At 38.5% G+C, this 12,215-nt stretch overlaps 1 protein-coding gene across 1 annotated transcript in view; it reads right to left on the bottom strand.

The window, feature by feature from the left end:
- Window positions 1-7,333: 7,333 nt before the first annotated feature.
- The window catches only part of snx7 (sorting nexin 7), a 49,562-nt gene continuing 44,680 nt past the window's right edge, over window positions 7,334-12,215 (bottom strand). Inside the window, exon 10 of the mRNA XM_052011676.1 lies at window positions 7,334-9,333. Within this exon, the coding sequence (XP_051867636.1) occupies window positions 9,253-9,333 (81 nt within the window). The 3' untranslated portion in view covers window positions 7,334-9,252. The remainder of the gene's footprint in view (window positions 9,334-12,215) is intronic.

Here is a 12,215-nt window from a genome sequence, read left to right as displayed (position 1 = left end):
CCCCAAGGTGTTCTACAAGTATGTGAAGAGTAAGAAGATGAGATGCGAAAGGATAGGGCCTATTAAGTGCAGCAGTGGGAAAGTGTGTATGGATCCAGAAGAAATAGCAGAGGTACTTAATGAATACTTTACGTCAGTATTCACTACGGAAAAGGATCTAGGGGATTGTAGTGGGGACATGCAGCGGCCTGAAAAGCTTGAGCACGTAGATATTAGAAAAGAGGTGGTGCCGAAACTTTTATAAAGCATCAAGTTAGATAAGTCGCCGGGACCGGATAGGATGTACCCCAGGTTGCTGTGGGAGGCGAGGGAGGAGACTGCAGAGCCTCTGACGATGATCTTTGCATCATCGATGGAGACAGGAGAGGTTCTGGAAGATTGGAGGATTGCGGATGTTGTTCCCTTATTCAAGAAAGGGAGTAGGGATAGCCCAGGGAATTATAGACCAGTGAGTCTTACCTCAGTGGTTGGTAAACTGATGGAGAAGATTCTGAGAGACAGAATTTATGAACATTTGGAGAGGTATAACATGATTAGAAATAGTCAGCATGGCTTTGTCAAGGGCAGATCCTGCCTTAGGAGCCTGATTGAATTTTTTGAGGATGTGACTAAGCACTTCGATGAAGGGAGAGTAGATGTAGTATATATGGATTTCAGCAAGGCATTTGATAAGGTACCCCATGCAAGGCTTATGGAGAAGGTGAGGAGACATGGGATCCAAGGGGAGATTGCAGTGTGAACCCAGAACTGGCTGGCCCACAGAAGGCAAAGAGTGGTTGTTGAAGGGTCGCATTCTGAGTGGAGGTCGGTGACCAATGGTGTACCTCAGGGGTCTGTACTGGGACCCTTACTCTTTGTGATTTTTATAAATGACTTGGATGAGGAAGTGGAGGGGTGGGTTAGTAAGTTTGCGGATGACACAAAGGTTGGGGGTGTTGTGGATAGTTTGGAGGGCTGTTAGAGGTTACAGAGGGACATAGATAGGATGCAAAGTTGGGCTGAGAAGTGGCAGATGCAGTTCAACCCAGATAAGTGTGAAGTGGTTCATTTTGGTAGGTCAAATATGTTGGTGGAATATAGTCTTAATGATAGGACTCTTGGCAGTGTGGAGGATCAGACGGATCTTGGGGTCCGAGTCCATAGGATGCTCAAAGCGGCTGTGCAGGTTGACTCTGTGATTAAGGCGACATATGGTGTATTGTCCTTCATCAATCGGCGAATTGAATTTAAGAGTCAAGAGGTATTATTGCAGCCATATAGGTCCCTGGTCAGACCCCACTTGGAGTATCGTGCTCAGTTCTGGTCACCTCACTACAGGAAAGATGTGGAAGCCATAGAGAGGGTACAGAGGAGATTTACAAGGATGCTGCCTGGAATGTGAAACATGCCTTATGAAAGCAGGCTGAGGGAACTCAGCCTTTTCTCCTCGGAGGATGAGGGGTGACCTGATAGAGGCGTATAAGATGATGAGAGGTATTGATCGGGTAGATAGAGGCTTTTCCCCCAGGCTGAAATGGTGGCCACGAGAGGACATAGGTTTAAGGTGCTGGGGAGTAGATATAGAGGAGATGTCAGGGGGCAGTTTTTTTTTTACTCAGAGTGGTGAGTGCATGGAATGGGCTGCTGGAAACAGTGGTGGAGGCAGACACGATAGGGTCTTTCAAGAGACTGTTAGGTAGGTACATGGAGATGAATACAATAGAGGGCTATAGGTAAGCCTAGTAATTTCTAGGGTAGGGACATGTTCGGCACAGCTTTGTAGGCCGAAGGTCCTGAATTGTGCTGTAGTTTTTCTGTTTCTATGGACCAGGTGGGCTGCAAGGACCAGTTTCTGTGCTGCAATTCTACTCTATGAAACAAACGGACATTCCTTTAACATGGAATCAATTTCATATCTGGGTCAGGCTATTTTTAGACCACAAAGAAAAACTTAGTTAATATTACAGATGGATAATCTATGGCAGAAGTGGCCAGTTCTAATACAAGCAGAAAAAGGGAGTTACCTGAGATTGCTGAATGTGATATTGAATCCTGAATTCTGCAATGTTCTCCAAAGAAAAAGGAGATATTGCTCAAGTTTATGTTTGCTCCCATTAGAATAATGGAGGTGACCACAAACAGGTCATTGTGGGATGGAGAATTAATGTAACGAGCTACTGGGTCACACTGTACGCAAGTAACTGATTTGCAGAGTTTTTTTTTCCCCCAGGTCAATGATCCTTCATCAGAACAATCAGTCCTCATGAGGCATTATTAACCTGAAACATTGTTTCTCTCTAGATGCTACCTACACAACATCTCCAACATTAATTTCAGAGTTCTGGTATCTATAGTTCTTTTGCTTATCAGGTATTTGTACAAGCCAAGTACTGAGACATTATGTCCTTCTACAAGAGAAACAAAGGACTGCAAATGCTGGAATCTAGATGAACAACACTATGATGCAGGAGGAACTCAGCAGGCCAGGCAGCACCCATGGAGAAAAGCAGGTGGTCAATGCTTCTTCAGGAAGGGTCCTGATCCAAAATGTTAACCACCTGCTTTTCCCCCCACAGATGCTGCCTGGCCTGCTGGGTTCCTCCAGCATCATAGTGTTTTTCATCTCCTCCTACAAGTTGCAACACGAGTATAATTTTGAAAATTTCCTCAATTATGTTTAATTAGGTCTCTACTTGATCCTTTCATATTGCTGGTGCACTTGAGTTTGAAGTAAAAATTCTGCCATGATATTTTGAGCAGTAGTCTTTATGGAGCAACCCAAGATCTGATCTCTCAAACACATTCAGTGTGAAGTCTTGGACTAGAAATTCGGAAGTACGAGCTTTCCAAATGGCCTATTATTTTTATACTGTGAACATTGTTTTAAATTTATTCTCCGGGGTTCCCCTTCAACACCAAGAACAGAAAATGCAGGAAATACTCAAGAGGTCAGGTAGTCTCTGTGGAGAGAACAAGAGTTAACATTTCAGGTCAATGGCCTATTGTCAGTACTGGAAAAAGTTACAAGTTTTAAGTTACAAAGAGAGGGGAAGAATCAAGAGAGAACATAGGACATGGGGTGGAGATCAGAAGAAATTGAAAGACCACGTGGAGATGGTGGAAGGAGAAAGACAGCAAGAGAAATGTTTGGAGGTGAGGTAAACAGGAGGCAACAAATGAAATCTAGAACATCAGAAGAGAAAATAGAACTGAAAATGTGAGCTACTAGACTGGAATAGCACAATTTGATATTGAGCTCTTAAGGCTGTAATGTGTAATTCTGAAGACTAAGTGCTGTTCCATATACTTATGTTGAGCTCTATTGGCAGGAGTTTTAACATTTCCAAAATCAAGCTGCCTGCACATTCACTAAATGCATGCAATACATTTTAGATCAGATGACTAAGTCATTGAGAGTGGCCACAGGAAAGCAGGAGCATCATGAATATGAAAATTAAGCTCCTGCACTATGCAGCACTTCCATATTAATTCATTAATTATCCACTCGTCATTGATGCCAACACCCAGTAAGAGACTTGTATCTGGTCATCAACCTCTCTGACAGGATGGTTGCCTGTAAGGTGAGATTGTTTACATCAGAAGCCAGCAGCAGTAGTTAGGGAGAGATTGCTGTTGGATGAGTAGTGGTGTGGGGGTGGGAAAGTGAAGAGATAGGAAAAGAGGGGAATTAGCAGATGAGTGGGGATGGGCAAGAGAATGTCAGTGGGAAGGAAGAGGAGCTGGTTATGATGGTACTAGAATATTGTTCAGGGTGAGCATAAAGGATGGGGGAAGCAGCAGACTGATGAGTGTTCGGCTGGTTTACAGGGTTTGTTTCTCAGCCCTGGTGAAAGGGCACTATTTTTCAAGACCACAAACAGTGCTCTAAAGGCATTGGTAGTTCCCACCCTCCTTGCATTCTATCATGTTTCCCCAAACTCTGCAAAACACAGCAGCGAGGAGTTGTTTAAAAAGATGCTCTTGTACTTTGCTGATACTGGGCAAGGCAGTTGAAGTATATTGTTCAGCATCAGGAAAAGTAGAAAGATGCAGCTTTTTTTTGGGGAGAGGAAGACAGAGGCAGTGAAGGAGCAGGGTGTCCTGCATTCGGTGCATGTACAGAAACTATAGTGGATCTGCTTCTCCTAGAAGGTTGTCAGAACTGCCTCAACATAACAATAAAGACCACTTTTCTCCCACTTTAGGCATGAATATTGAGTTCTCCCACCTTAGGTAATCACTGCCCCCGCCCCCCCCCCCCCAACCTTGCTTCTTCTCTTCTTTCCTTTCCTAGCCTCTTTTTTTCTCTACCCTTACCTTTGACCCATCCGCCAGTGGATCTGCTCTTCCCTCCTCCCCCGCACCTGCCTATCACTATCTCTCACCTGTATTACGAACCCGCAACAATAGAAACACTCCGTGTCATGTACAAGTGTTAAAAACTATTTTATTAATAACTACTTATGATAAGAAAAATAAAAGTAAAAATGTTAGAATGTTATAAGTAAAAATGTTAAATCTTAAACATTAACCCCAAAAACTAAACTCTTAGTGTGTGTGTGGCAAATTCCCAAACTCCACATCCAGGAATGGTTCTTAAAGTTCAGTTCAGCAAGCCATAAGGTGAAATGTGATCAAAGGCTTCTTCAACAACCACCGTTGTCTGAAGACAAAATATAGATGTAGAGAGAAAATAGAGAGTAATTACAAAATCTAAATGTTCCACTCTGGAACCCAAATGACACCTGTCTACTCAAACTGTGGCCGTCCACACAAATACCTGTTTCCTTCTACAGGTCAACAACCAAGTGAACTCCACTGCTTAGTTCTGAAGTATCTGCCACCCCGAAAGGCATCCGAGACGTGGCCGTCCACACAAATACCTGTTTCCCTCTACGGGTTAACGACAAAGTGGACTCCACCGGATTACTCCAAAAATCCATACATGGATTGTAGTGACATACAGTTACTGTTTTTCATCCATCGACAGAGACTAGCAGGCTGCTGTCTCTCTCTCCTCTTTCTTCAGACTGACTCCAACTGACTGCTTCAAAAACATCATTACGTCCTTTATCTTCTGTTGATGTAAGCACGCCACACACACACACCACTATGCTCTATCTTAAAGGGACATTCACCAATAGTAACCCAGTTCGTAACACCTGCATTTACTGATCACCACCTTGTGCCCACCCCACCTCTGCTCTTTTGTCCACCTATCACTGCTCTGCTTTTCCCTCCTATATATTGGGCTTCCCCTTTTCCTATCTTCAGTCCTGAACAGAAATGTTGACTGCCTGCTTTTCTCCACAGATGCTGCCTGGCCTGCTGAGTTCCTCCAGCATCATGTTTTTCATTACAATACTGACCACAGACCAGCATCAGGCTAGATGATAGTTCAAAGGCAAAGTTCTGCAAATGCAGAAAATCTGTAAAAAAAAATGCTGGTAAGACTCCACAGGTCAGGCAGAATGTGGATAGAGAAAGAGGCAACATTTCAAGCCTATTAACTTTCAGAATAATCAATTGGACTTTGAGTATGGGCTACATATAGGGGATTTGTCTGATGAAAGATCATTGACCTGGAATTACAATTCTTTCTCCACAGAATCCCAAGTATTTCCAACATTTGTTTTAAACTAGGTCACGTGTTGATCTCAGACTACAAAAAGTAACTTTAATATCAATTTGCAACACCTGACTGTACCAACATAACACATGTCTGGTTGCTGGAACTAGTCTTTGTTGCAATCTATGGCAAATACCTTTTTTTTATAGCAAGAAGACAGAAATCAAACAATACTCCAGGTGTGCCTACAATACAATTAGAATTTCTTTGCCTTAGACCATGCACCCACAAGGGGGCATTATTGAAAGAAACATTTCTTATAAGAACACATCTGCACTTGAAACATAATTTAATGGGAAAAATGGTTTGCATTGTGGAAAAATCAGGATAGAGATGATTATCTAGGAACACAATCCCTTGTAACACGGTACACTGTATTAACTGTGATTCCACATGCTCTAACCTTACTGACTAACCTTCTGTGTGGAAACTTAAGGAAAACCTTACACAAATCTAAATACACCACATCTACAGGTTCCCCATACAGTATCTATCCCATACTCAAAGTCCAATCAATTATTCAAACATGATTTCTCTTCCATAAATCCAGGTTGACTACTCAATTCTACTTTTTCTAAATGCTATCATTACATTCTTAGTTAGATTCCAGCATTAATGCTGGAACTATTCCACTGAAGGCTAGGTAGTGAACTCAGCTTTTTAAAATTAAAAGTTTTGTTGGAGTGACCAGAGAACACACAAAATAATTTTAAAAATTGCTCATAATTCTCAGCAGGTCAGTGTCTTTAGAAAGAAAGTTATTGCTTCATTCAATAAGGTTTTCTTGGAACCTTCCATCTGTTTGGGAGTCAGTGATAGATGACCATAATCTGGAGCACCAAGATACTTTACTTTTAAACGGCCATCTTTGTTTTTTTGTAAGTAAATGCAGTTCCAGTAATTTAACATCAAATCTTCACAAGGAGCAAATAGCTAAATGATTAAACAGGTTGAGAGCAAGGAGAAAAAGTGGCATGAGATTTGCTAAATAAAAATAAGCATAAACCTACCTCTATTTAACAACTGATTTAGAGGACAACATTGCTGCCAGTCTAATATTAGTTTTGTAAAGTTTACATTTAGTGCTCAAACCCAAAAATGAGTCTACAGGTAAGGATCCCACCAACTCAGCTAAGGACACAATACCCCAGAAGTGGTTTCACCAATGCCCTTTAAGTGGCGTCTAACCTCCTTACTTGTATTCAGTTCCATCGCATACTAGCCTTTTGTGAATCATGCTCTGGGACACCTAGGTCTTTCTACATCTGAGTTTTTCCAATCTCTCACTACTTAGACAATACACATATTTTCTTTGCCAAAATGGAGAATTTCCCACATTATACTCTGTGACTGATCACAGTCCACTCTTAACCCAACTATATTACTTGAGAGTTTCCTGATGTCCTCTTCACAATTTACTTTACCTCCTTTTATCATCTAATTTAAAAATCGTTCCTTCAAATCATTTGTCAAAAGATGAGGCCCCAAGCATCAATCTGTGGCACACCACTGGTTATATTTTGCCTAGAAAAAGACCCAATTATGCCCACTGTTTCTTGTGATCATAACTTTAAATCCCAAAGTTCAAGTGAAATCCCCTTTAATCTGTTAGACTCTCTCATTTCCCTTTTGAAGTCAGTACATATAAGTGGCCCAGTCTATGTACAATTTTAAAAACAGAGTGACAAAATATAACAGTGAAATAATTGGGAGCAATGTTTTGACTCCATTATTGTACATCTTTATTTGTCATTTACTATTTCCCTACATTATAAACTATATTCTCAATGTTTACATTTCTGAAAGACGCATTCCACAGAATTAAACACTGCACTTCAATGCAAATCATTAAAATACACTGAGTAATGCACTTTACTTACCTTGTGAATCTTTGAACCCAAATGAACCATTCATGTATCTCACAGGAAAAAGTTAAGTGATGTACACTACTAATTTCATATTTCTACATAAACAAAACCTTGCATTAATTGATGCACAAAGTATCAATTTGACATTGTAGGTTTGCATTTAATATTTTGGAAATCCATTTAAAATATTAAATTTAAATTAAATATCAAAGTTGTTTTGAAGATAATTTTAAAAATCATTTAACTGTCAGCCATAAAAACATTTTGCAATTTAAAATGCCAGTAAGTTTTTGGTGCTTATTTGGGCTGGTATATTTCAACTTAGTACATTTTGTTCTCGCCTATTCCAAAACACTCCAAGAGATTACAGACCAAAATAGTTTCATTTCAAAGAAACAATGGACAAGCATATACATCAAGTCCAAACTTTCATTACAAACTCTGAAGTAATGTTCTTCAAAAGTCTAAATAATACCTTTCTTACCAATGGCTTAATTATGGAGGAGATAATACATTTATCCTCAGATAATGCATATAACCCTTAAAGGCACATTCTGTCACAGATAAAGTGGGGATAAAATACAACAATTTCTTTTAACAAGATCAAATATCTAGCTTCCACAAAAATTATATTTGCATAAAATGTGCACTTTCAAAGTATTATACGTTTGATACAATATACAAAATGAAAATAGAACACTGCAGTTTTTAAATGATATGGTATATAATACCTGTCTTAAAAACATGATCATGAGACAGGAAAATCTAATGTTATCATAAAATAGCATAGTTAAACTTTGATGAATTACAATAGTTAAATCTCATGAGACAAAAGAAAATGATTACTTCTGATTTTAACATGGGATGTTTGTCGTGTTAGGAACCAGATGAACATGCTTGCATGGGGTACCAGCAAGAGGCCAAAACTATTTTAACCCCAGGACATATCACCATATTTGAAATAAAATTGCTGGGTATTGATCGAATAGTCAGTAAGGAATTTTCTGCCTGTATTTTAATTGCTTGCAATGTCAATCTTGCTGCATCCCAGCATGAGTAAAATTGGGCTGTAACAAGATGGCTACAATACTAATTAGAGAACATTACCACATTAAAAAAATTGGGAGCGAAATTGGTCTTTGACATTATTACAAAATAGAGATGTAGATAACAGAAATAGGTAGGGGGAGGTGGGGGAAGAAAAATGGATCAGGTTTAAAATGTCTGCCACTTAGTCCCTGCTTTGGGCTATCAGAGATCAAAATTATCCCATACATAACCCACCAATAGAATAATAATAAACCTCAAAATATAACTTATTGACCTGTTAATTATACTGATACGAAAGCCAGCTACTGGTACCCAAAAATCATCTACTGAAATCCCCAACCAGAGAAAGTATGGAAAAAAATGCATTGTGTGATTGTAATTCTACTAAGACATGATTCACTTAAAGCAGTTAAATTCATTTCAGAAAACATTTTCCATTTTGTGATAATTGATCACAAAAACCATCCATCTGCACAGAGCTAATTTTGCAAAGGCATTAACTGAGCATGACCTGAGGTTTAAGTTTGATAATTTCATTGATCTGCTTAATCTTCGGGCTGCAGAATGTTCAAGTCATCAAAATAATTAAAAATCACAAACTGAGTAACATTCTTGCATTGGAAGGTTAAAAGGATCTAACCAGATCCCAGTATTTTTCTATAAATACACACAGCATTTTTGGTCAGAGAAAGCTGTAAGTGCATGAAACAAAATCCAGCTTTGTTTCTATCCGCTGTTTTTACTATTTTCGTCCATCTTCATCTCAGTCTGTTGCATGGCCAGAAAAGACTCCCATGTAGCTAAACACTAAAAGACAAAACAAAAAATCTTGAGAATTGATAACCACTTAAATACAGCTACTGCTAACCCAAAACAAAAAAAAAATCAAAAAAGCTGGACACACTTTAGGTCCTTCAGAATCTGTGAAGAGATCTGGTAGGCTAACATTTCAAAGAATTATTACCATATCTGAAATGTTATTTTTTTCTTTTCAGACTTGCTGAATCTAACAAGAGTAATCAGTTTTTGAATTGTGAAGTTCAGAGAAAATGGCTTCAAAATAAGGAAAAAAGCTTTTATAGCAAGGTAGCTTTATACACAAAAACTAGTTGATCTCAGAAACAATTACGTATTAAATAATTAGTCTACAGATGTTAAGATAGTCAAGTTGAATGCTTGAACTTCTGAAGAGCAGGGTTAATCTGGCCAACTTTGCTCAAGTAAAGCAGGTCTGCCAACAGAAAACAGAAATTATATCAATGTAATCGAATTTTGATAACATACACATTAAAGTTTACTCAAGATTACTAGTTACTGAAGGCAATTGTTTTCTTCTATAATTTTAGTTGGAGACTAGAGATGATAGATGTGTGCTGTAGGAACAGTACTTGACTAACATTGCACAATTACTATTTTATGGAGTCGTAGGGTCAGATTCGTGCAGTGCAGAAATGGGCCATTCGACCCAAAGTGGCCATGCTGACAATTTTGTCCATCAACACAATTCCCATTATGTCCATATCCTTCAATGCCTTGCCTATTCCAGAGAGGCAGCCTACATGCCTCTTAAGTATATGACTGTATCAGATGCCACCTCCTCCTCTGGCAGTGCTCTCCAGACATCAACCACTCCGTGTAAAATAAATTTTCCCCACAGATCTCTTTTAAAACTCCTTCCTGCCACCTTCAACCTATGCCCTCATTTTCGATATCTGTCCCACAGGAAAAAGATTCTGACCGTCTACCCTGTCTCTCAATATTGTATACTTCCGTCAGGTCAGTCCTTAGCCTCTGACCCCAGGGAAAGCAAGCTCAGCCTATCCAGTCTCTCCCCATATCTAAAAACCTCAAAGTCATGCATCTGGTGAATCTCTGCACTCTCCACAACAACCACACCCTTCCTATAGTATGATGACCAGAGATGCACAAAATACTCTAGGTGTGCCCTTATTACTGTTTTGTAAAGTTGCAACCAAGCAACCCAACCAGTGTTTTGTAAAGTTGCAACCAAACGTTCTAACTTTTGTATTCATGACCTGACCTATGAAGGCAGGTATGCCATATGCCTTATTCACCACTCTAACCAATCTGTGTTGCCACCTTCAGAGAACTATGGACTTAAAATGCAAGTTCTTATGTTCATCAACATTCCTCAGTGCCCTACCATTTACCTTATATGCCCTACCCCCATTTGACTTTGAAAAATAAGTCACCTCGGACTTGTTGGGATTAATCCATCCGCCAATGTTCCACCCAGCTTTCCATCTGAGCTAACATGCTGCTGTAGCCTTGGACAACCTCCCTCACCATCCACAATACCAATTTTTGCATCATCTGCAAACCCACTAATCATACCCCTACATTTGCATCCAAGTCATTAGTGTTTCACAAAGGTCTCAGTACTTATCCATGATACACCACTGGTGACAAATATCCAATGAGAAAAGCCTCAATCTTGATAACTGTTTTTCATCTTTTGAACAATTGTCTAATAAATATAATTTGCCTAGATTATACTTTTTTTTCCATATTTGCAGATTAGAAATTTTTAAAAAACTACTATACCCTCTTTTCCGACACCTTACAAAATTGAAACTACGGAAAAAATTTTAGGTCTTAATCCTTATCAGAAGGGCTTGATAGCAATAATTTATGATTTAATTATGAAAATACGTCTAGAATCATTAGACAAAATTAAGAATGAATCGGAAAGTGAACTCCAGACATCTATACCTGTAGAGACTTGGAAGAAAATTCTTCATTTAGTTAATACATCTTCAATATATGCCAGACACTCGTTGATACAGTTTAAGGTAGTCCACAGGACCCATATGTCCAAAGATAAGTTAGCTCTTTTTTATAACCATATAAATCCTATATGTGATAGACGTAAATCAAATGTGGCTTTGACACATATGTTTTGGTCCTGTCCTCTTTTGGAAAAATATTGGAAAGACATTGTTAACATTATTTCAAACGTATTGAAGATTGCTTTACAACCTCACCCTATCACTGCAATTTTTGGATTACCAAGGATAGAGTCTGGCCATTTATCTGCTTCCACTAACCATATGATTGCTTTTGTTACATTAATGGCCAAATGATCCATTTTGCTTAAATGGAAGGATCTAATACCCCCTACTACTTTTTAATGGTTCTCTCAAACTATATCATGTTTAAACTTGGAAAAAATTAGGAGCGGTACTGTTGATCCTTCGCTTAAATTTGAAGATATTTGGAGTCCATTTATTCAATATTTTCACATGATGTAGATCCCCTTTCAATAACTTTCCAACTTGGAGGAATTTCTACTGAGAAATTTTAGCCCAGTTTTTTTTCTTTTTTTTTGAAATTTTTTTTGTTTAGTTTATATTGTTTACAATTTTTCTTATTGATTTGGGTTTTTCCTAATTTATATAATAAATTTTTCTTTCCTTTCATTTACATTATATTCATTTACTAAGAGATAGCTGGATGTACAGATTTTTTTAAATTTTTTTTGTTCTTTATGATTATCTATGCTATGATTGTTATCCTGATCTTTGTATTACATGTATTAATATTGATGCTATATATCAATCTGTATTAATTTGAAAACTAATAAAAAGATTGAAAAAGAAAGAAAAGCCTCATTCCATCACTACCCTCTGCCTCTTATCACCAAACCAATTTTGGATCCAATTAGCCAG

This window comes from Pristis pectinata, chromosome 3, assembly GCF_009764475.1.
Source record: "Pristis pectinata isolate sPriPec2 chromosome 3, sPriPec2.1.pri, whole genome shotgun sequence".
NCBI lineage: Eukaryota > Metazoa > Chordata > Chondrichthyes > Rhinopristiformes > Pristidae > Pristis > Pristis pectinata.
This window is presented reverse-complemented; position numbering and strand designations above follow the sequence as displayed.